The sequence below is a fragment of the Podarcis muralis genome, chromosome 7 (assembly GCF_964188315.1).
Source record: "Podarcis muralis chromosome 7, rPodMur119.hap1.1, whole genome shotgun sequence".
NCBI lineage: Eukaryota > Metazoa > Chordata > Lepidosauria > Squamata > Lacertidae > Podarcis > Podarcis muralis.
In genome coordinates, this window is record NC_135661.1 from 28,519,822 (window position 1) to 28,544,677 (window position 24,856).

The following is a 24,856-nucleotide window of genomic DNA, read 5'->3' on the forward strand; positions in this document are numbered from 1 at the left end:
GAGAGGGGTGCAGAGCTTGTGTTTGTATAATAGGGAAGAGGAAGCTGGTTTCAGAGGGAGGGGGGATGTATGAAGCAGTATGTAGAGTATTGAAGTTGGTTGGGGTTTTGACAGATGCACTAGTGGCCTGCCAGAGGGTCTGGAAACCAAGCCTTAGGAGGACGTTCAGCCTGGAGGAGAGAAGACTTTGGAGGTGATATGACTGCCCCCTTCAAATAGCTAAAGGGCTGTCACATGGAAAATCTGAGCGAGCTTGTTTTCGGCTGCTCCAGAGGGGAAGAACCCAAACAGATGGATTCAAATGGCAAGAAATGAGATTCTGACTAAACTTTAGGAATAACTTTCTGACAGTAAAGAGGGGTTTGACAGTGGGTCAGAGTCCCTTGGACTTTTAAGCAAAGATTGGATGGCCATCTGTCGGGTTCTTTAGCTGCGATTTCTGAATTGCAGGGGGTTGGTTTGGATGACCCTTGGGGATCCCTTCGAACTATACGCCCTGCTTTGTGGACCATGCTGACATCACGGAACCTCTGCTACCCCAAGGCCATGCTTCTAGCTCCCTGGCTACTCCTTCCCACCTCTGTCCTTATTTCAAGTTTTGCTTAGATCTTCTTGCAGCTGGGTGGAATAAGATGAGTTGGGAGAGCAAATGCAGTTTGCTGGCTGTGAAGGAAATTCCCACGTTGACTGTTGCAGCAACTTGTGGAAGAGGGGTTTCTTTTGCCAGGCAAACTAGTCTTCTTGCTTCTGAGGAACAGAAGAGGTTGAGGAAAGCTTTTTCCCCCATATTTTTTTTTAAATAAAAAACCCACAATATTAAGTTTGCCAAGCTGTGCAGGGTGAACATCCAAGTACTATGGCTATTGTGTCAGCCAGTGGTTAAGGAAAGCAACGAGAGATCTTTTTAATTTATTAAATACTGCAAAGCTGGCATTTCACACGAAATAATATTAAGGATGCTTAACAGTATTTCGGAAGTTGGTTGGAGGTGCCGCGATGGCAAAGGTTTGAAGGTGCCGCGAGTGTCATTATTCCAACCCCCTGCCGTGCAAGAAGCTTTTGCACAATGTGGAGCTCGAATCCACAACCCTGAGATTAAGAGACTCAAGTTTAAGATTAAGATCAAGAGACTGAACTATCCCAGAGTGACTTCCTCAAAAGAATAATAGGAACTGTAGTTTGTTAAGGTGCTGGGAATTGCAGGTCTATGAAGGGGGAAAACTACGATTCCCAGGATTCTTTGGGGAGAAATCATGAGCTTGAAGCGTAGGTATAATTTGCTTTCAATGTATGGTGTAATCTACCTGCAAACAAAACCGGACTGAATGCTCAATTAACCGGTCATCTGAAAGAGAGCAGCATAATAAGCAAAGCCTACTGGCTTCTGGTTGCCTTAGTTTTGGAGAGGTACATCCTAAAGGTGAGGGATCATTTGGGATCCGGTCCAAGTTTGGGTCCTTGGGGCTGTTAGATTGGCTGTGGAAGCCTCCATTTGACTCTCTGTTCTGCCACAAACCTCCCCAGGGTGGCTGTGGGGCTTTCCCAGGGACCCAATTTGCTGCTCCCCTTGTGGGCTGCCAGCTTCTTCGCCTTCAGAATATCCGAAGTGAGGAAGCCCTGAGTTCGAATCCTCACTTGGGCACGGGTTACACCAGTCTCCTCCCTGTCCTCCTTCAGATTAACTAGCATCATCTCTGAATACCATCTGCTGGGGAATACAAATAGGAAGAGAGTGTGCCTGCCCAGTGTGTAGTGGCTGTGAAAAAGGCAAGTTCCATGCTAGGGATCATCAGGAAAGGAAATGAAACTTTTGACATCATAATGCCGTTATAGAAATCTATGGCGCATTTGCAGTACTGTGTGCGGTTTTGGTCACCTCACCTCAAAAAGAGTTGGTGAAGGTTCAGGAAAGGGCAAGCAAAATGATCAAGGAACAGCTTCAGAGTTTGGGACTTTTCAGAGAAACAATGAATAAGAGGGGATGTGATGGAACTGTAGAAAGTTCACTCTCATAATACTCAGGGATGTCCAAGAATGCTGGAAGACGCAGGACAGATAAGAGGAAGTCTTCCCTCTGGCAGTGCATAAACTATGGAACTCCCTCCCACAGGAGACAGTGATGGCTATCAACCCAGAGGACTGGGCAAATTTATGGCTGCCAATGGCTACTAACCCTGATGGCTATGTTCTGCCTTCACTGCTGCAGGCAGCAGACCCCCTGAATAACAGTTGCTGGGAATCGCAGTTGGGCAAAAGGTGCTCCTGTTCTCGGGTCCCACTTGCAGGTTCCCCATAGGCATCTCCCACTGCAGGAACAGGAGGTTGGACTGTTATTTATTTGTTGCATCGATATCCCACCTTTCCTCAAGGTGGCCTCCTCCCCACTTTGTCCTTACAACAACCCCGTGAGGTAGATTAGGCAGGGAGTGAGTGGCTGGCCCAAGGTCACCCTTTGAGCTTAGTGGCCAAGTGGAGATTTGAAGCCTGGACTCTAACCATGACACCACCACTGATTCTCTAGCCTTGGTGGGCCTTTGGCACGGCTTTTTGGAGAAAAGCTTAAATAAATGGTCCTTTAAAAAGAAAAACAAATGCCAAATCAAAGTATCTCCCCTCAGAAATATTGTGGTCCTTTTCTAATATCGCATTGTCCCTGCAGGATCAACCCTCCCAACCCCAACCCATCTTTCCCCCCCTGCGCCTCTCACTTTCCTGGTGCGTAAAAATCTCCGCGGGGAGGATTCTTGGAGGGGCGTTTGTGCGTGTTTGGGAAGGTGGGAAGAGGGCTTGCTTTGCCTGTCTACCGAGAGAGATGCTGCCGCCGCCGCCGCCGCCGCCGCCGCCGGTGGTGTGCCCAAAATGATGGGATGCGGTTGCCAAGGTAACCAGACTGGACGTCAGCGCGCGCGCCTGGGCATGTGTGCGCGGCCGCCGCTCCGGGCAGGCTTGTGCAAGGTGGGTCCAGCGCGCTCCTCCTCCTCCTGCGCGGCTGCGGATCGCGGCGGGGCAGGCAGCGGCGAGAAAGAGGAGGAGGAGGAAGAAGAAGAGGGGCCGATCTCTGCCCCCCTCCCGCGCGCCGGGCTCTCGAGCACCCCCTCTCCATCCTTCCCCAGTCGCTGCAGCGGCCATCTTCGCTGCCTCGCCCTCCGCAGCGCAACGTGCGCACCGGGCGGAGGCAGCCGCCGCTCGGCTCGCGGAGCGATGCGCGGCGCGGAGGAGCCGCAGATCGCGGAGGACATGTCAGGTAGGTGGAGAAAGCGTGGGGAGGAATAAGGGGGGGGGAACAAAACCTGACCCGAGTGGAGGCTCAGATGGGAGGGTGCACCTCTTTCCCCCAAAACAGCCCAAAGAGGAGTCCTGCTGGGTCAGGTACCTTTCTCCAAGGTGGCCTGCAAGACTGCCCCCACGCTGGGAGGGGGATGGGCTCTCCCAAACAGGGCCCTGAGGTGGTGGCCCCTTTCCCTCTCTGATCATCTACTTGAGGTAGACTGCCCCTGCCCATGGAGGCTCCCTTTAGCTTATCCAAAGGCTTGTTGGGCGCCTCTCTCCATCCAATCCTGGAGTCTGGATGCAGCAGGGCAAAGCCACTACAATAATAAAATTGTAGATTTGGAGGGGACCCCCAGGGTCATCTAGTCCAACCCCTTAAAATGCAGAAATCACAGCTGGAGAATCCCTGACTCTGAATCCAAGCTCTGTTTCCAAAACCTGCAATGAAGGAGAGTCCTTCTGAGGGAGGCCCTTCCACAGCTCAGAAAGTTGTTCCTAAGGTTTAGTAGTCGGTTTGGGAGCCACCCTCTGGAGCAGCAGAAAGATGACTATCATATTAGCTCTCTGTCTTCTTCACATCTCTTTGAGCCTCTGGAGTTTAGAAGTGTGCTACCTCATCCCCCCCTCTCTCTAGCTAATAGCTGTCCCTAGTAAGCCTATTGAGAGGGAGGGCGGTGATTTGCACACACCCTACTGAAATCAATGGGGCTTCCTGCCAAGCCTGAGCACAGGTTGTAAATAACGTTTGACAAGTAGCAGATGTTCTTTGGAGGCCTTTGCAAGCCTGATGGGACATCCTGGGAAAGTGTGCCCCTCTGGGCCAGGTGACCAGTGGTCCTTCTGATTCCAGTAATCTGTCTCCAGAGAGACCTCATGGAATTCCTAAAAAGGGACACACAAGAGGGGCACTCATCCTCCATTCCTTTTCATTTAAGAACATAAGGAGAACCCTGCTGGATCAACCCAATGGCCCATCGAGTCCAGCATCCTGTTCTTACAGTGGCCAACCAGATGCCTGTGAGAAGCCAGCAAGCACATGATCAGTCTCTCCCCATCTGTAGCATTCAGAAGCACCTTCCTCCTGCCACGAAGGCACAGCTTAGCCATTGTGGCTAGTAGCAGTCAATAGGCTTCTCTTCCAAATATTTTTTTCCCTAATCCTCTTTTAAGACCATTCAAGTTGGTGGCCATCCCTGCCTCATGTGGGAGTGAGTTCCACAGTTCAACAATGCACTGAATGAAGAAGGACTTTATTTTATCGGTCCTGAACCTTCCAACATTCAGCTTTATTGGATGACTTCTTGTGTTTTGAGATAGGGAGGAAAACTTCTCTCTGGCCACTTTCTCTATGACATGCATAGTTTTATAAACTTCTATAAATTTTATAAACTTTTATAAATTTCTCGTGTCCTGGGGTTTCCTTCTGAGGAATGGGGAGGGCCTTACTTGGCTCTAAGCTGATGCTGGATATATCCTCAGTCCATTTGTCTCTAGGCCTCTTCGGAAACTGCCAAAGATGCTCACTGCTGTTGCTATTAACTGACATTATAGTGAACTCTGAAACTTAATTAGCAAAGTCCACTAGGTGGGTTCTCAGCTGTTCACTCCTGTCTTAGTGACCTGGAAGCCTGCCTTGCTAGTTTTAAGAGGTTACCATATTGGTCTCCAAAGGATGCTAATTAATAACATGGTTATCCATTTGCTTGGTCTTTGGGTGCTTTGCCTAATAATGTTTCCTTTTCTGCTTCAAGCTGCTTGAAGAAAAAAGTTCCTTAATGAACTAACACTTCAACAGTTGGCAAAATTTGTCCTGTTTTATGGGGAGGGGTTTTGAGTTATGGGGGAACCTCTGAAGTCCTGCACCCCCTGCACTAGAAATACAGTGGTACCTTGGGTTAAGTACTTAATTCGTTCCAGAGGTCCGTTCTTAACCTGAAACTGTTCTTAACCTGAAGCACCACTTTAGCTAATGGGGCCTCTTGCTGCTGCTGCACCGCCGGAGCACAATTTCTGTTCTCATCCTGAAGCAAAGTTCTTAACCTGAAGCAATATTTCTGGGTTAACAGAGTCTGTAACCTGAAGCGTATGTAACCCGAGGTACCACTGTACTTCTGCAACGTTGCTGCAGGAACACACATACTTTCAAGCCTCTCATTTTCAAGTGCTTCTGCCAGTAATCTTGACAACAACCCTGTAAAGTAGGTCCGTGTTGTTGTCCCCATAATGCAGATGGTGGCTCTGAGGCTGAGAGATAGTATCCTTAAGGGCAGAGGCAGGGTTAGTCATGCAATATGTTTGGGAGGGATTTGCACTCCCTCTTAAGAATATGGGTTATAATTGCTGGATCTAAATGCTGATCCTGGATATCCAATAATAGCCACTGTGACTATTACCTTGGCAAGATCCAGCTTAGATTACTGTAAGGCACTCTTCATAGGGCTGCCCTTGAAGAATGTTTTGGGAAGGGACAAATGGCCACCTTCAAATATAATAGCCATTTCAAATATCTGCCACTTGGAAGATGGAGCAAACTTGTTTTCTGCTGTTCCAGAGGGTACACCTTGAACCAATGGACAAACAAGGAGATTCCAATTAAACATGAGGAAGAACTTCTTGACAGTTGCTGGAAACCGCAGGAGCGGAGAGTGATATTGTGCTCAGATCCTGCCTGTGGCTTGCCCATTGGGTCATTTGACTGGTCACTGTGAGAAAAGGATGCTGGAATACTTTATCACAAGCTCACCTTAACCTGTGACTGAAGGTGACTTGCTGCACCAGAACTGTAACAGCACTTTGCACCTATTTATAACCTGCCAATCAAAGTCTGCATACATGAGGTGGTCTCCTATGCAGGCGCTGACAAAACTCAGATCACCTTAACTTCAGCAAGGGCTGCACTAGGCACATTTTGGACCTTGTTCAAGGCATGTCTTAGCATTGGCCACATGATTCCTGCAACAGCCCTGTGAGTTTGGCAATGTATTTGCAGGTTTTGAACACCCCCCCCATACTTGCTGGCTGTGTGTGTGTGAGTGTTGGAGCCAAACACTCCAACTACAGTGAGTCAGAATGATGCAGCCTCAGATGAGCACACCTACCACATCTCTGAATGAGTCCCCTTTATAGACCTAGCATCCTCTGCTGCATTTGCACTGGCAAATGAGTGGGTGGGCCAATCATTCCTGATGCAGACAAGCAGCAGAATGACCCCCTCACACTGAAGGCTGATGCTAAGAAGTCAAGTCTCTAGTCATGAATCATGCAGAGACACAACGGGCAGAATCAATATTGTGCTGGAGGCCAGCACAGCCAAAGGCCTGGAGAAAAAGAAATGGTTTTGCCTAGCACCTCAAAGTATGTTATAATGACGTCCCGCGAGCCTCCATAGGAAGAGCATTCCGCAAGCAGGGAGCCACCACTGAAAAGGCCTGTTCTCCTGTTGTCACCCTCAGGACCTCTCACGGAGGAGGCACATGGAGAAGGGCCTCAGGTGATGATTGCAGGGTCCGGGTCGGTTTGTATGGGGAGAGGCAGCCGTTATAAATAATTAATAGAAATAAATTTTTATTTATACCCCGCCCTTCCCAGTTTAAAAACCGGGCTCAGGGTGGCTAACAGCAAATATAAAACATTGATTAAAATGTGACTTTAAAACAGCATAAAACACAACATAAAATGCAGCATCAATATCATAAAATTTAAAAAATCAGGGTCATTTTTGTGGGGGGAAACGAACCAGTCAGTAGACATCAAATGATCACCAGGGCTAACTGGCCAAGTTGGTCCTACTAGGGCCAGCAAGGAGACCAGAGAAAAATTTAAATGTGGGGTCCCAGGAAGGTTTTCTTCATAGAAGAGGAAAGGGAAAAGGAAATAGAGGATCAGGCTAATTCAAATTGAAGGCTGGGTGGAATAGCACGTAGCCATTGAGGTTCTAATGGCCTGATTAAGTGTACGGCTAAACCAGCTGTTTCCTGGATCCCAGTTTCTTGACTGATCCCTTTCCTTCCTGGTCTAGAAGAAGAAGATGGAGTCCTGGAAGATCTGGAGGAGTTTTATCCTGAGGAGCAGGTGAACACACAGAAGAAGAAGAAGAAGGCCAAGAAGCTGAAGGAGAACAAGGCATCTAAAGCCAAGAGGAAGAAGAAGGAGGTAGGTTTTCTTGGGGTTTCTGGGATGGGGAAAGCAGGAGTAAGAGGTCCACAATTGTGTGATTGTTCAGTTTATCTTGAGATATTGTATGTACCTTCAGAAATGCTGAATTGGCTTGTGTCAGCGATGAGGACCCTTCAGGCCCAAAAGCGATACATAACTCCAGCCCTCTGGGTCTCCTCCTGTGTATCGGCTGTTTAGCTGAGAGAAGGAAAGGGCCTGATGTTACGCAAAATGTACAATAACAGCTCCTTTCCCTTGCAAGGAGATCTGCTACAAGAAGATCAAAGCAATGGGAAAGGGGTCTCAGCAGAGAGGTAGACTTGTGCTCTTTGCAAATATGCACCCCCCAAAAGAATCCATGCATTTTGCAATTGCACACATGCAGTTTTAAGGATGCAATCGCATTTTGAAATGTGAGGCTTTGGATCACTGTAAAGCAGTGCTTGTAGTTCAGCTGCTTGTGGACATTACAATTTAGGGAGGAGAACATTATTTGTAGAGAGCAAGAGGGAATGAAAGGAGTCACGAGGGATTCACAGTTCACAGTAAGCTGAGGCATGGTTGGGCCCCCAATCTCAAGATTGCGTGGCAGGCGCCTCAGCACCATAATGGGTTGTAGTCAACGTTAGACCTAATCAGAGTAGACCCACTGAAATGCATGCACATGGCAAATTTAGCTCATTGGGCTCTCCTTTATTGGAGGTTTATAAGCAGAGGCTGGACACCATCTGTCAAGGATTACTGCATCGCAGAGGGCTGGGTGGTGACCCTTGGGGTCCCTTCCATCTCTACGATTCTATGGTTTGATAAATCCTGTGAATTATAGCAACTGATATTCAGAAGCCTTTCTGCAGGGCATAGCCATCATGACTGGTAGCCATTGATAACTTTCTCTGCCATGATTTTGTCTCATCCTCTTCTGAAGCCATCCAAGTTGGCAGCCATCACTTCTTCCTGTGAGAGTGAGTTCCATAGTTTAATTTGGTGTTGCATGAAGAAGAACTTTATTTTACTTCTCCTGATTCTTCCAACATCCAGCTTCCTTGTATGTCCACGAACTCTGGAGTTATGTGAGAGGGAGATAAACTTTGTCCATTTTCTCCATGCCACGCATCGTTTTTTTAAGCTTCTGTGATGTTGCCCCTTACTCACCTTGTCTCTGAACTATAAAGTCCCAAACACTGCAACCTTTCCTGGGGGCGGGGGGCGGTTAATCCCTATCCCCTGGATCATTTTGGTTGCCCTTTCCTGGCCCCACTGGACAGAATATCCTCCCTCTGGTGACAGTCTGAATTTGCAAAGTACAGTGGTACCTCGGGTTAAGTACTTAATTCATTCCGGAGGTCAGTTCTTAACCTGAAACTGTTCTTAACCTGAAGCACCACTTTAGCTAATGGGGCCTCCCACTGCTGCCATGCCGCCAGAGCACTATTTCTGTTCTCATCCTGAAGCAAAGTTCTTAACCCGAGGTACTATTTCTGGGTTAGTGGAGTCTGTAACCTGAAGCGTATGTAACCTGAAGCATATGTAACCCGAGGTACCACTGTATTAGCAGATGCTGCTGATGTTTGTATGTCCTGGACCTCTTGGCATGAGAACTAGCTTTCAAAAGGGAAGTTTGAGGAAAGGGCCAAGGTGTTCACACAATATGCGTGCACTAATTCAGATCTCCGTGAAGGCAGGATCCCGATATGGCTGTTTCTGCCCCATCCTCTCCACCTTACCGGAAGTGTTTTCTCCAGCATCTTGGGCCTTCTCCTCCATATGATACTCCAGCTGCATTGCAGCACCTCATTTACAGTTTGTCCCTGGTGGCTGGCTGTAAATCTTGGCAGCTCGCTGCTGTACCAACCGTGCTCTGTCTGTGGATGGTGCATCTGAGGGAGGGGAGAGGACCTTGGGGGACGCTTTTTGGAGAGAGCGGGATGACAGGACAGAGGGCTGCCCGCGCTCCGCGGTTCCACAGGCAGGTCCCAGTTTCCTGGCCATCTCTGTTTTCCAACAGAGCAAGTTTCTAGCCTTGCGAAGAAGTGCTCGGAAGCATGTGGACAAGGCTCTCAAGAGTCAGAGGGCCTTTGATGCCTCCTTACGTTGAAACAGGGGAAAGGCCGTAGCTCAGCAGTAGAGCAACTGCCTTGCATGCAGAAGGTTACAAGTTCAATCCTTGGCTTCTCCAGTTAGCAATGAGAAAAGACGCTTGCCTGAAAATTTTAATTTTATTATTTGTGCCCCGCCCATCTGTCTGGGTTTCCTCAGCCACTCCAGGCAGCTTACAGCATATGCAAAAACATAATAAAACATGAAACCCTGGAGAGGTGCTGCCGGTCAGTGTAGGCAGTACTGAACTGGATGGCCCAATGGCCTGATTCCATATAAGGCAGCTTCCTATGTTTCTCTACATACATTCTTTACAGGGAAATGAAAATTATGCCCAGCAATGCAAATGTCCTTAATTTGCATCAAGGACACATAATTATGTTTGGAATTTGTGCAGGATAATGATAATAATGATAATAGTGTTATTATTTTAAATGTACCGAGTGTACAGAGTCCTGGCTGCAGAATGTCATTATACAGCTCAGGAAAGGCTAAGCAAGGCCAGAGGTTTCTGCTCCTGATGCACATAGAGAGAAGCCCACATTCACCCTGGGAGTTTTATGCTCTTGCAAGACACATGGACGAAATTAAAAGGATACACCCTCCCACGACAGAAATGAATGTATAGATTTCCTGCTCATGATTCTGAAGCTGCTTGGGCATGCGGGCAACGCCTCCTTTGTTTGGGTGAGCATTTGCGGTGTTGCTCTAATTAGCAGAAGTGTTGGCTTCTGCGTCTGCCTGTCTCTCCTCTCTGGATTCTGGTAGCAATTTGCATCGGTTGACGGCACAGACGTGCGTGGGAGCGGCTCGCCCACCTGTTACGAAGAAGAGATGGGTGGGGAAACAGTGGTCGTCTTCCTGGTGGTGACGCAGAACACAGTTCTCAAAGCCGATGTGTGTTTGGCGGGGGGGGGGGGAGGGAGGTTCACACATCAACCTTTGTTGATACTGATTCTCAGCAGCAGCTCTGAGTTTAGGGCACCCCTCCTGGACTTGGTGCCCTAGAGGTGTTTCTGGACTGCAGTTCCTAACACCCCTGATCATTGGTCATGTTGGCTGGGGCTGATCGGAGTCAGGAGTCCAGCAACATCTGCTGGGCAAGAGGTTCAGGGAGGTGGGCTAACACTGACCTTATACTGGCTCTCCTGGGCTTCAGATGGGGGTCTTTCTCAACTCTCCCAGGGGGATTTTCTGCATGCAAGGTGGGTGCTCCTTCCATGAGCCACTGAGTGGAATGTTTCCTAGTTGAAGGTAAAGGTAAAGGTAAAGGTACCCCTGCCCGTACGGGCCAGTCTTGACAGACTCTGGGGTTGTGTGCCCATCTCACTCAAGAGGCCGGGGGCCAGCGCTGTCTGGAGACACTTCCGGGTCACGTGGCCAGCGTGACAAAGCTGCATCTGGCGAGCCAGCGCAGCATACGGAAACGGCGTTTACCTTCCCGCCAGTAAGCGGTCCCTATTTATCTACTTGCACCCGGGGGTGCTTTCGAACTGCTAGGTTCGCAGGCGCTGGGACCGAGCAGCGGGAGCGCACCCCGCCGCGGGGATTCGAACTGCCGACCTTTCGATCGGCAAGCCCTAGGCGCTGAGGCTTTTACCCACAGCGCCACCCGTGTCCCTTTCCTAGTTGAAAGAAATGGGCAAAACTGACCAGCACACAGAACACCTTGCTAGTTTATCTGGTCCTCCTTTGGGCTATTGCCATGGCACAATCCAGTGACTAATCTTGACATGTGATCTTCCCAGAGGCTGAACACTGTCGGAGAACAGGACACTAGGCTGGGGGGATCCTTATTTTGATCCAACAAGTTGCAAGGGGGAAGGGATGTTGGTCCTCTCAACGGTACTTCAGGCCGGATCCAAGTATCCATTTCTCTTTCTTTGAATTTAGCTCCTCTGTTTGTGGAGGAGAATGGAGAAGGTGCATGCAGTCATCTATCCAATTCTTCACTAAGAATGGGGTGGGCAGCATGACTAGGGGTCAGAGATTATGTGGATTTTGGTCCAAGAACATCTTGAGGTCCTCAGGCTGGGGGACAGAATCCTGAGCCAGACAGACCAATGGCTTGATTTTGTATAAAGCTGGTTCAGCAAATCATAGAATTGCAGAGTTGGAAGGGATCCCAGGGATCATCTAGTCCAACCCCCTGCAATGCTTCTTCATGCAAGTGGCTTCGCCCATTTTTAGCAGGAGCTGATCTTACCCAGGACTTGTGCATACAGATAACAGCTGCTTTATACTGATCTGTCAGGCTCTGAACTGTCCATTCTGAAGCCTAGCTTGCCACTTTAAGCAGTATATGAATTAACAGTTAATTAAAAATAATAATTACGGTTGGCAGTAGGTCTTGGGCAAGAGCTCTGAGATCCTTTGAAGCGGGGGTGCTGGCAAGTAGCCCTTAGAAACTCCTGCATATGGGGTCTTCTGACTTCTGATGGGGAGATTTTGGGTTTCCAATCTTTTAGTGTGATGGGCTGTGCCCTGTGGAACTCATTACAGTTGAGTTTTGGTGGGAGCTGTTCATGCTCAATATTAGATGATGTTTTAGATGACAGACCTTTCGTACCTGATTTTTCTTTTTTTTTTGCCAACAAGCTCTTACTGATGTGTTTGTGATGTTTGTATTGTGCTTTTCATCTGTATACCGCCTTGCGATATTTTCTTCAACAAGGTGGCTCATAAATATTTAAATAAAATAAAAAATAAAAAATGTATAGTGTAGATTATGGTATGTACCCTGCAGCCGCAAACCCTTCTTGATACATGTATGACTGCAGATGTGACCTGTGGTGTGTGTGTGTGTGTGTGTGTGTGAGAGAGAGAGAGAGAGAGAGAGAGAGAGAGAAGAGCTCATTTCTCCTCTGCCCCCCCTGTATCTGCATATCTGTATCTGTGGAAGCCCCCCCCCCAATCCTCATTCTAGATCTAGATTGCAAGAGTTAATTTGTCTCAATGCCTGCCATTTTGGCAGCCAAATGCATTTGCTGATTGTTCTCCATCGGGGCTCTCAACAGCATAACCTGAACAGGAGGGAGATGTATTGACATAAAACAAGCAGGCTGCTGTTTGAGTCTGAACATATTTAGATGGAAGTCCTTGTCAGGGAGGGAGGGAGGGAGGGAGAGAGAGAGATGGGATTTCAGTCAGTTCTGCAGAAATTACCATGGCAACCAATTATTCAGGCCTAAATTATAACTGTTCATATCGCCAGCAAAAAGCAACAGTAGATTTCTCTCTCTCTCCCCCCTCCCCTTTCTCCCCATTATTAAATGGAAAACTTGAAGGACACAGAATTACTAGCCAGTGGTGTCTTTGTGTGTTTCGATACCCACGATTTAGATCCAGCTTTCCCAACCTGGTGCCCTCTTGATACTTTGGACTATAACTCCCATGGGCCCAGGCTAGTCTAAAACATCAGGAGGGGCCTAGATTGAGATTTGGGGGCTTATATCAAGTGTGAACATTCATCCGGTTATGATGCGAGCTGGTCCAGGGATGCTCAAATATTTGCAGACTGGAGGTGGTGCCATTCACAATCTGAGAGAAAGTAAAGGTATGTTCTCAGGTCATTGGTGAGTTTGCTCTGTGAATCTGGTGGCAGCCCCCACCCCCCACCCCCGTACAGGCCATTGAGAATCCAGTCCTTCTGATCTGCATATCCCCACCCCTTTCATCTGCATAGCCCCGCTCCAGGTTCTCTCATTCATGTTAAGCCAGGGGTTGGCAAACTTTACCTCGCCTGGGCTGGTTCACTCCAGAGGAGATCCTTCCATGGGCCGGATCATGTGCATGCGTGAACGCCCCCCCCCCCACGATTTCCAGCGTCTGCGTCTGTGCAGACGCAATTTTTGGCATCTGCATCTGTGTAGATGCGATTTCCGGTTTAGCGCAGCGCGTGGGGACTCACCAAGCAGGTGGCTCGGTTCAGGGGTGGCTCGTGGGCCGGTTAAACAACCCCCATGGGCTGCTTATGGCCCATGGGCCTTAGGTTGCCGCCCCCTATGCTAAGCTGTGACGGAAAGGTGGCATTCTGGGGGGAAATCCATCATTTGTTGTTTCAACCAAGACATGCATGGAACACTGGATAGAGTGAAATCATGACTATAGAACCATAGAACTGTTGAGTTGCAAGGGACCCTAAGGGTCATCTAATCCAAGGCCTTTCAACGCACAAATCACAGCTAAAGCATCCCTGACAGGTGGCCATCCAACCCCTGTTCAAAAACCTCCCATGAAAGAGAGTCCACCACCTTCTGAGGGAGTTGGTTCCACTGTAGAACAGTTCTTATCATCAGAAACTTCCTCCTAATGTTTGGTCAAAATATCATTTCTTGTCATTTGATTCCATTGGTTCAGGTCCTGCTCTCCAGAGCGGGAGAAAACAAGCTTGCTCCATCTTCCCCTTGGCAGCCCTTAAGATATTTGAAGATGGCTATGATGGCACCTCTCAGTCTTCTCTTCTCCAGGCTAAACATATCCAACTCCCTCGACTGTCTCACATAGGCTTCCAGACCCTTTATCATCGGCCAGATGTTTGCACATCAGTTTTGGTGCTTGTGCAGCAGCTGTAAATACAAGCAGCACCAAAAGCTTCAGGGGGGCAGCGGCAGTTACTTCCTATGCAGAGCATTCCAGTTGTGCCGGGGATGCAGTTGGGTCTGCCCTATTCTGGGCTTCTGTCCCTGTCCAGGGTGCTGAAATCTTCCTGGCTTTATCACTGCCAGCTCTTGGTGCAGCATGTACTTGCGGCCTTTGCCAGATAGAAAGGGAGGCTGCAAAAATGTTGCTCTAAAGCAGTCCTGCTCTCTTTTGGATCCATGGCATAACTCTGTGCATCCGGATAAGACTCTTTTCACATTACATTTAAGGTATACGCTCAAGACAATTTCAAGCGCTTGCATGACACAAATGTATCCCTGACCATTGATCATACTGGCTGGAGGTGATGGGATTTGGAAGTCTAACAATGCCCAGAGCCCCCAGGATTCCCCATCTCTGGTTTTTTGGATCATATTTATAATGCTTGACCCACTGACCGCAGCTTGGTCAGGTTTTTCTTTTGTAATCAAGTGGTTCTGTTCTTTTTACACAGACAAGCAAACTTTAACTGCACACATTTGACAGATTATTATTGTGAATAGAATATGTTTTAACTGTTCTTCATTCTGAATTTTAAAATGGCTGTCACCTGCCCATGGATCTGCTGTTGAAGGGCAGCTAATGACAATAATGACGACAAGAGAAAGTTGCCTTCCGGTCTTAAAGATCAGAGCTGTGCCTTTGAAGCTGCCCAGGAGGGGGTTGTGTGTGTGTGTTAAGCAGTCTCATTGCTTCTGCCTTCTGCCTCTTTTCTTAAGAACATAAGAATGTAAGAACAGCCTGCTGGATGAGGCCAGAAGCCCATCTAGTCTAGCAGCCCGTTCTCAGAATGGCCACCCAGATGCCCCAGTGGGAAACCTGCAAGCAGGACCTGAGTGCAACAGCACTCTCCAAGGAACCAGAAACCATTAGCATTACCACTTCCAATAGTGGAGGCAGAGTAGCCATGGATAGCCTTCTGCTCCATGAATTTGCCTCATCCAATTTTATGACCCGTCTTCCTTCAACTCATGAATGTGTGTTTGTTTTTGTTGAAATCTAGGGGAACCAAGACGACGAAATCTCCGAAAACGAAGAGGAAGCAGGAGAGAAATCAGAGAGCGAAGGCAGCGACTATTCCCCCAACAAGAAGAAGAAGAAGAAGCTGAAAGAGAAGAAGGAGAAGAAGGCCAAGAGGAAAAAGAAGGAGGAGAACGAGGAGGAGAACGAAGAAGGAGGCTTAAAAGTAACCCTCAACTCTAGATATCTTGGGATGTGGCAACCAGCAGCTTGGTGCTGTGATGGGGCTGGGTAAGGAGAGGGCATCACATTAGTACTACAGACTAAGGCTCTGTGTACACATGCATTTGTGTGTGCCTGGTACCCATATGGGAACATCCTTGACTCAGCGTATTTGAAGTTGAGTTAGCCATGGGCACCCAATCCTATCTTAGGACCGCCTATGCGATGGCTTTCTTCTCAAGTGTCTTGGCGTGACAAGAGCTGATCCCTGGCAGCTTATGTCTTAGGCTTGCCATCTCTTAGGGTGACCAGAAAGAACCACGGGCAACAATTGTTATCATTATTTTGATTGCATTTACCTTTTCCTCCAAGGAGGTCAAAGTGGTGACCATGGTCTTCCCACTCCTCCTTTAATCCCCACAACAACCCTGTGAGGTGGGTTAGACTGAGAAGCAGTGATGGGCCCCCAAGGTCACCCAGTGAGCTTCATGGCCGAGTGGGGGAATTGAACTCTGGTCTCCCAGCTCCTAGTCTGCCATTCAAACCACTACACTACGCTGGCTCCCTGTGCCCCTGTGGCTTGCAAATGGCCCTATAGGTGGGCTTTTGAACTGCTTGATTTCCACCAAGGACCCTTGGGAAGTGTGTTTCTTTGGGGTCCAGGGAAGGGTCTGTGATGCCCCAGCATTGTTGAAGCTAATCAGGATCAGGCCTCATGAGACACCAAGCTCCAAGAAAGTCAAACGGAGCTTCTTCATGGAGCACAGTAGGCTTGTAAGGTGTTTTTCTTCCCTTTCAAGAGGCACTAACCATGTCTCCCTCCCTTCAAAATCAGCAGCCACCAGAACGCCATGGGTACAAGGATGACTACAGCCAGGTGAGTGTGCCTGCTGCAACTCTGTGGGAAGGTGGTGGGGAAATGTCTGTGAATGGCTTAGTGTGTCTGGCTGTTAACCAGAAGGTTGGTGGTGCAAGCCCACCCAGAGATGGCTGTGGGCAGGATTCCTGCATGGTCCCTTCCAACTCTATAATTCTATGACTCCTCTGTGATGCTGTTTGCTAAGCATTTCACCCAGCTCTGCCTTGGAAGTTGCAGAAGTTAGTGGGGAAGCTTCACTGTAGCTCTTGGCTCTCCTGTAGGAGCCCAAGACCTCAGCTCAGCTCATGGAGGAGTGGGGTCTGGATGATGTGGACTATGCCTTTTCCGAAGAAGACTATCACATGCTGACAAACTACAAGGCCTTCAGCCAGTTTCTCAGGTAGGTCATGCCGTTCCCTGCCTGGCTTGATCTGGTCCTGTGTTTGTGTGTCTGTGGACTTGAACTGGTGTCCTGGATTTCTGTTAATGGTCCTCTCTGCTTCTTCTCCAGACCTTTGGTTGCCAAAAGGAACCCCAAAATCCCCATGTCCAAGATGATGACTGTTCTGGGTGCCAAGTGGAGGGAGTTCAGCGCCAACAACCCCTTCAAAGGCAGCTCAGCTGCTGCTGCTGCAGCCGCCATAGCAGCGGCCGTCGAAACCGTTGCCATAGCTTCGGCGCCACTGACCCTCAGCCCCCAGCAACTGCTGCCACCACCACCCGCCATCAGGAAAGCCAAAACCAAGGAGGGAAAGGGTAAAATGGAGTGGAAGAATGTGAATGGATGTGCTAGCTGTGATTAATAGAACAATGAGGGCTGGGGAAGTGTTACGGCCAAAAAAAGGTTGATAAAAAGTTGAAGAAAAGAGGGAGAGGAGAGGGAGAGGGAGAGGGAGAGGGAGAGGGAGGGAGAGGGAGGGAGGGAAGCCCAGGAAAGTCTTGAGCCCTTGATATCTGCTGAATGCTCAAACGAGGGAAGTACTTGGGATTTTAGGGCTCAGGAGAAGTAATGAAATTCAGGAGATCTCCATCGCAAATGCCTCTATGTTCCTGCAGGTCCCGGCGTGCGGAAAAAAATTAAGAACACCAAAGAGATCAAGAAGAAGGGGAAAGGGAAGAAAGTGGGGGCTCTGAAATTCCGCTTTGGGGGAATCGCCAACAAGAGGAAAAAGGGCTCCTCGGTAAGTAAGCTCCTGTCTGTACTAAAGCCCAGTGTTCCTGGGCACGTGCAGAATCACTGCTCACATGCCTGCAACCTTTGCAATAACAGTGGCAGTCCCCTGACCTCCCCAGCTTCCTTGCATCTTCATGCCTGCCCCACGACTGCACTAAGTCACTACTTCTGCGACTGGATAGCTCTTGTTCGAAGAGAGGTGGGCAGTGGTGTAGTGGTCTAGGGGTGTGAAGGGTTGAAGTCCTGTTACTCTTTCTGAAGCTGGGTCATGGTCTCCAGGGTCCTGGGGCTGCCCAATCAGCACGAAGGGGGGGCTTTTTAGCCAATGAGAAGAGCTGATTGGAGCCAATCAGAGTGGAAGGAGGCAAGTCGGCCTCTGAGGATGGGTTCCTTGGGTTCTTCTGGAGAAGACACACAGGAAGAAGACCTAAGAGGAATTGTTTTGTGTGCTCCAGGGCTAAGCATTTAGGTGCTTCAGTTTCAAGGGAACCCAAATTCTGCTATGAACAGCATGGAAAAGAAGTTGCTCTACAAGTTCGTATTGAAGCACTCCAAATCTTTTCCCTGTGTAGGTTCACAGAAAATAGTAGATTGAGCTGAAAGGCAGCACAAGGAGATCTGCATTGATTGCTGTAATGCATCCCTAATTACATTGTCTAATGCTAGAAGGTTGTGTCATCTCGAAGGGAGTGGTTATGGCTAGAGGCGGGTGGCATGGGCTGGTGGCCAGGAGGGTCCCCAGTGTGAGCAGTGCTAACCATGTGGCTTCCCTTCCAGAGCGAGGAGGAGGAACGGGAGGAATCCGACAGCGCCAGCATCAACAGCTCCTCAGTGCGCTCCGAGTCCTCTGCTGTTCTGGGCAAGAGGGGAAAGAGGCGGAAGAAGAAGAAGAAAAGTAGGGCATCACCAGGTGCTACTCTCAGGGCTCCCCAGGGCTGCCCATGGGGAGGGGCACAACATTGGCTGGTGCAGGGCTTCATCCTGACAGGGCAGCACACCAAGAGCTATGCACACACACTTTAGTGCTGGAGAGAGAGCTCTTGTGCTCAGGTCCTGTTTGCAGGATTCCTAAAGGGCGTCTGGGTGGCTCCTGTGAGGATGCTGGACTGGCCTGATCCAGCAGGATCTTCTGATATTCTTATGCAGGCATAGGCAAACTCGGCCCTCCAGATGTTTTGAGACTACAACTCCCATGATCCCTAGCTAACAGTGGTCAGGGATGATGGGAATTGTAGTCCCAAAACATCTGGAGGGCTGAGTTTGCCTATGCCTGTTCTTATGTTTTGATGTGTCTGGGAAGACCAGAAGCGGTGGGTAGTGGCTGGGGCAATGGTGCCTGTGGGCACAAACATTTCTGGGCACCTCCAAAGCCATTGAGCTCCCCGCATCTTGGTCATGGGAGTTTACATAGAGCTGAAGAAGGAAGTTGGCAGAGTGACCCTTTCTCACTTCACCCTTCCGCTCTATGTGCTTTCCAAAACTCAGATTCATTCTACTGGATCAGGTATTTACTTAGGTGGCAGGTGGAGAGAGAGAAATGACCAGAGGAGGTGGTGCCTATGACACTTGCTCAAAAATCCAAATGAGCCCATGGGCCTAAAAAGGTTGGTGATCCCTGGGCTGGAGGGTATCTCCATCAATGACTATTTGCCATGATGGCTTCATGTAACTGGTAAACTGAGTGGCGATGAATGCCATTCATTGTGGAACAATGGTGGGAGATGGCTATTGCTTCATGTCCTCCTTGTGAGCTTCACAGAGATAGCAGCCTGACCATTTTGGGAATCTGTGCCCCCCCCATCCCAGATCCTTGGCCATGTTGTGGTCTAACAACATCAAGGATGACCACCAGCTCTCCATTCCTGACATAAGCCTTTGGCATCAAGGCTCTTTCAGTTCTGAAACCAGTCCTGAAGCCAGACTGATAATCCTTTTCCCACAACAATGTCTGCAGCTGACCAGCCACCACGGACTCAGTGACCTTGCCCACCCATTCCAAATGTCTTTTAAATGTATAGTTCTGTGTCAGTGTCTATAATTCATGTACAGGGAATGAGGCTTCCCTCTATTGCCGTGTTGAAAAGCAATGCATTTGATAGCCAACAGCAAATTCATTTTTTGTTGCTCTGGAGTAAACATCCATGGGATTAGGAAGTATCCTGGCAAAAAGATGCAGGAGGAAATGATTAATAATAGGACCCACAAAAGAGAGGATGGAAGTCCAGGAGATTCCTTGGAATCTTGTTTTTATGATTTATGTTTCATATATCTCTGTAAAATTTTAATTTGAAAAACCAAATAAATAAATTAAAAAGAAAAGGAAGTATCCTGGCAATACCATAAACTACGATGACTATCTTGAATTATATTTATTGTTCTGGCAGATTTGTTGTTGCTTGCTTTATATGCTATTGTGTTTAATAGCATAGTGGTTGCAACGTTTGTTGTTTCTTAATGCTGTTGTGATTATTGTGAGCCACTTTGAGCTCAACATTTGTTGTTGGAAAAGCGGGATGCAAATATTAAATCGACTCACCTCAACTAATTGAGGAAACCCTGATAAACAGTCCAGAATGTTGTTTCCTCCACCTGGCTTTTGCCTTCCAGTTGAAGAAGGAGACGGCTACGAGACAGACCACCAGGATTACTGCGAGGTGTGCCAGCAAGGAGGGGAGATCATTCTCTGTGACACCTGCCCCCGGGCCTACCACCTCGTCTGTTTGGACCCAGAGCTGGAGAAGGCGCCGGAAGGGAAATGGAGCTGCCCGCATTGTGTAAGGAGGTTTGGCTCTTGAGAGTCAGCCGTTGGCAAGAAAAGGGTACAGGATGTGCTTTGAGGGAGATTTCTAACCTGTATGGCAGACTATTAACGTATTTTTCACTCTATAAGACACACAAGACCATAAGACGCACCTAGTTTTTGGAGGAGGAAAACAAGTAAAGAAATATTTTGAATCCCAGAAGCCAGAACAGCAAGAGGGATCACTGCACAGTGAAAGCAGCGACCCCTCTTGCTGTTCTGGCTTCTGGGATAGCTGCGCAGCCTCTTCAGGGCAGCGGGCTCCCCCTGCCCTGAAGAGGCTGCGCGCGGCTAAACCAGAAGCTATAACAGTGAGAGGCAGCACTACGCAGTGATCCCTCTCGCTGTTCTGGCTTCTGGGATAGCTGCGCAGCCTGCATTCGCTCCATAAGACGCACACACATTTCCCCTTACTTTTTAGGAGGGAAATGATGCATGTTATAGAGTGAAAAATACAGTAGTTCTGGGGCTAATTGCTGAGTTGAGGAAACTGCAGCACTATAATCCCCAGAGTGCTTAAACAGTCAACCCCAGGGAATTCAGGGAATTGTAGCTCTGGGGGCAGAATCAGGGACTCTCCTAGTACCTCTGAGAACCCTTAACAACTTACAACGCCCATAATTCTTTGGGGGACTATTTAAGTGGTATCATAGTGCTGTAAATATATGGTGTGAACATTGCTATGGTGAGGGGAAAGTATCTAGCTCCGAGGATGCCATATGATAATCAAGCAGCTCTGGATATCAAATGCAGGTGTCAAATATTAGGCAAATGTCTCTGCAGACAATATCTGGCTAGCTTTGGGTTTTTATTATAAAACTGGTATATACCAATGAACATTCCAAGGCCACCCCCAAGTGGTTTACTTACTAAAGTAATTTTACACACCCACCCACCCCTACCTCACAATATTTTATAAGAATTAAACGTTATTTAAAATTAGGCCTGTATTTACTCTGGTATATGGAGTACTGTTGCTTGAAGCAAGCGTTGCATGATTTCTTGTGTTCCGTAGGGACGTGACATCACACTGGATTCAAACATATCCCCTTAATAAGGACTGATTCTAATGATCAGAACATAATGATTCCTTTGTTTGCCTTAAACACACATTCCATAGAAGCAGTGTTTTATTTCATCCTCAGGGGGAGAAGAGACTTCACTTCCTAGAAGCATACTTTGTAATTTCTGTCAACTTGCACAAATCTGTTTTGCCTGACTCGTGCCATTTCACCATCTTAAGCAAGCCAATAAATTTGCCCCAGTCTCTTATGCACAGCTGTTTTTAAACTGCCTGATAAATCTCGCAAATAAATTTTACTGGAGGCCATTGCAGAGGAGATAAACATGGCGGGCCCAGAGTTGGGATGTGAAACATTTCAGCTCTGCCTTCCCCTTTACACCAGGAAAAAGAAGGCATCCAATGGGAGCCGAAGGAAGAGGACGAGGAGGAAGAGGAGGTTGGCGAGGAAGAGGATGACCACATGGAGTTCTGCCGCATCTGCAAGGACGGAGGGGAGCTCCTTTGCTGCGACACCTGCCCGTCCTCCTACCACCTGCACTGCCTCAACCCACCTTTGCCGGAGATACCAAATGGTGAATGGCTCTGCCCCCGTTGTACAGTGAGTGTTTTACCAGCCTTCCTCGTGCCATCTGCTCCCTTGCACCCCCTGGCAGTGGGGCCGGGCTTGATGCCAACGGCTCGGGACCTCCAAGGTGGGACAGCCAGCGGCCGGCTCTCCTCTGCCAGGTCCTAGCCTGGATCCTGAGGTTCTCTTTTGCTCATATGCATTCACTGGAGAAGAACGCAAAAGCCCTGCCACCAGTCAATCCCCCTAGAGGTGCATTTGGGGAATTTTGTCTGGCAAGGAGCAGGGGTTCCACCCTCTCTTTCCTGTCTTCTTTTTTAAAAAGTCAAATCCACACCAAGTACAGTGGAACCTCGGCTCCCGAATGCCTTGGGACCTGAACGTTCTGGCTCCCGAACAATCGAAACCAGAAGTGATTGTTCCAGTTTTTGAACGTTCTTTGGAAGCCGAACATCCGGTGCGGCTTCCACTGCTTCTGATTGGCTGCAGGAAGCTCCAATCGGATGCCGCGCCTTGATTCTCAAACTGTTTGGGGAGTCGAACAGGCTCCTGGAACGGATTAAGATCGGGAACCAAGGTTCCACTGTAAAGTTTCAGAATGGAAAAGGCACCCCCGCCCCCATTATTTTTGTTCAGTTTTCTAAAAATATATATAAGAAAGGTATAGTTTCATCTTTGCAGGTCCTGCATCAAGAAGATGGGTCAAAACAACCCATCTTTAAGGGATCTTCCGACTTTATAATTCAGTTGCACAGTTTCTGCCTTTCTGTCTGGGGGGCTAGAAATTGTCCTCTCTCTTCCCCCTGCTTTGCTTCTTGGGCGACTCCACTCTCTTTGCCAGCTGGTTGCCCTGGTTTCCCCTCTCCCTTCCTTTAAATTGTAAGCTCCTCGGGGCAGAGACCCTTCTCCCTCCAACTGCACCCCCAGGCTGGTTGTGTACTCCGCAACACAGGCAAGTGAGACGTGCTGCGCTCAGATCTTGGTGTGGATCTTGCGGGCGAAGCCAATTGTAGAGTGTGTGCGTCTCGCCATCTTTCGTCCTCAGTGCCCGCCGTTGAAAGGGAAAGTGCAGAGGATCCTCCACTGGATCTGGCAGGAGCCCCCAGCCCCACTCGTGCCAGCCTTGCCCTCGGCAGATCTGGAGATGGCTGCCCTGCCACCGAAGCCTCTGGAGGGGATCCCCGAGAGAGAGTTCTTTGTGAAGTGGGCAGGACTGTCCTACTGGCACTGCTCCTGGGTCAAAGAGTTGCAGGTAAGTAAGCAGTCACAGCAGATGCTGGGGCAGGGGAGTTCTGCATGCAAGGCATACAGTCTACCAACTGAGCTACGGCCCTTTCTCAGCGCTCTCCCTTTACAGCTGGAGCTCTACCACACGGTGATGTTCCGCAACTACCAAAGGAAGAATGATATGGATGACCCTCCAGCTTTTGACTACGGCTCGGGCGACGAGGACACCAAGATTGAGAAGAGGAAGAGCAAAGACCCTGAGTATGCCAAGATGGAGGAGAAGTACTATCGTTACGGCATCAAGCCCGAATGGATGATGATTCACCGTATCCTCAACCACAGGTGAGGAGGCCCATGTCTCACCTGTGTAAATCAGATTTGTTGGCTCGGGAAGATGGTTTCGCAAATGTCAAATGATTAAAGGTCAAAGGACAAGTTTTTGGCAAACTGGCCTTTGTTTATCAGTCTTATATCTGGGGATCTGGTGGATTAGCTGCAACTGCATATAAGATGGTTTGGTCTTTTTTAAAGGGAAAACAGGGTCAGATGAAGAAGATGTGGATCTAATTAACAAAGTTTCTTCTATATTATAGTAGATTTATTATTATTATTATTATTATTATACCAATTTTTGTCAGAAGACCACAGGAAGGTTTGCAACATACAACACAAATGTCATAAAATAATACCTGCACAACATGAAATATACTAAACAGAAGATTCTTAATCCTACTTCTAGAATGTGTAATCTGAATCCTGAAAAACTGTTCATTGGTGGACTGGGGCAGGTTTGTGGCTCTGCTTTGAAAAACCAGCTGTGTCTTCTGCTTCCCAGCTTTGACAAGAAAGGAGATGTCCACTATCTGATTAAGTGGAAGGACCTGCCGTATGATCAGTGCACCTGGGAGGTGGATGAAATCGACATTCCGTACTACGAGAACTTCAAGCAGCAATACTGGAATCACAGGTCAGGGGGTGCGGCATTGTGCAGCACACGTCGATGCGGGGAGGGCAGCCAGGGGCCTATTGCATTCAGATAATCAGAGAATAAAATCACAGAATTGTAGAGTTGGATGGGGTCCCCAAGGGCCATCTAGTCGAACCCACTGCAATGCAGGAATCACAGCCAAAGAATCCCCGAGAGCTGGCCACAAAACCTCTGTTTAAAAAACTTAAGTGAAGGAGAGGCCGCCACCTTCCAAGGGAGGCTGTTCCACTGCCCAAAAGCTCTTACCACCAGAAAATTCTTCTTCATGTGCTTAAGGCATTTATAGCCTGCCCTTTAGCCAAAAAAGGCCTTAAGTAGGGTTGCCAATTTCCCCTTAAAATATCTCAGAAAAGGTGCCGATTTGGCCAATTTCCCCTTAAAATAGCTCAGAAATGGCAGTTATTCTTTATTTGTGAACAACGTTTCCATCCCAATTTTCACAGTTTCCATCCCAATTCCATCCCCAACGTTTCCATCCCAATTTTCACAGTTTGAAATATGGCAACCCTACCTTAAGAGTGGCTTAGAACAATCAGTGCTAAGATGGTCCCAGACACACAGTTTAAAGAGACATGACGCAAGAGGAAAAAAGAATGGGAAGGAGGAGGGAAAAGCAAGCTCAAACACTTCTCAGTTGTTATTATTATTATTTATTAAATTTGTATACTGCCCTTCATCGGGAGATCTCAGGGCGATTCACAACACAAAAATACAAGTTAAAAACATAATAAAAACAAGAGCAGAGAATGGAGGATGTATAGATTCTGTTTCTGTGTCAGTTCTAGCTTTGCTCTCCCTCTTCCATTCCCATACTACACACCTATCCTTGCACTAGCTCTCCCTCCTCCGTCCTCCTTCCCTAAATCAGCCCTTT

General features: G+C 48.3%; 1 protein-coding gene across 7 annotated transcripts in view; it reads left to right on the forward strand.

The window, feature by feature from the left end:
• The first annotated feature begins 2,901 nt into the window (after positions 1-2,901).
• The window catches only part of CHD5 (chromodomain helicase DNA binding protein 5), a 61,263-nt gene continuing 39,308 nt past the window's right edge, over positions 2,902-24,856 (forward strand). For 6 of the 7 annotated variants that reach the window (XM_077931456.1, XM_077931452.1, XM_077931454.1 and 3 more), the window contains exons 1-13: positions 2,902-3,244; positions 7,289-7,422; positions 15,167-15,349; positions 16,181-16,222; positions 16,486-16,604; positions 16,716-16,960; positions 17,261-17,385; positions 18,156-18,288; positions 19,986-20,152; positions 21,585-21,800; positions 22,813-23,019; positions 23,125-23,336; positions 23,830-23,961. In XM_077931456.1, the coding sequence (XP_077787582.1) occupies positions 2,917-3,244; positions 7,289-7,422; positions 15,167-15,349; positions 16,181-16,222; positions 16,486-16,604; positions 16,716-16,960; positions 17,261-17,385; positions 18,156-18,288; positions 19,986-20,152; positions 21,585-21,800; positions 22,813-23,019; positions 23,125-23,336; positions 23,830-23,961 (2,243 nt within the window). In that variant the 5' untranslated portion in view covers positions 2,902-2,916. The remainder of the gene's footprint in view (positions 3,245-7,288; positions 7,423-15,166; positions 15,350-16,180; positions 16,223-16,485; positions 16,605-16,715; positions 16,961-17,260; positions 17,386-18,155; positions 18,289-19,985; positions 20,153-21,584; positions 21,801-22,812; positions 23,020-23,124; positions 23,337-23,829; positions 23,962-24,856) is intronic. The other variant, XM_028740467.2, reaches the window with a different exon arrangement.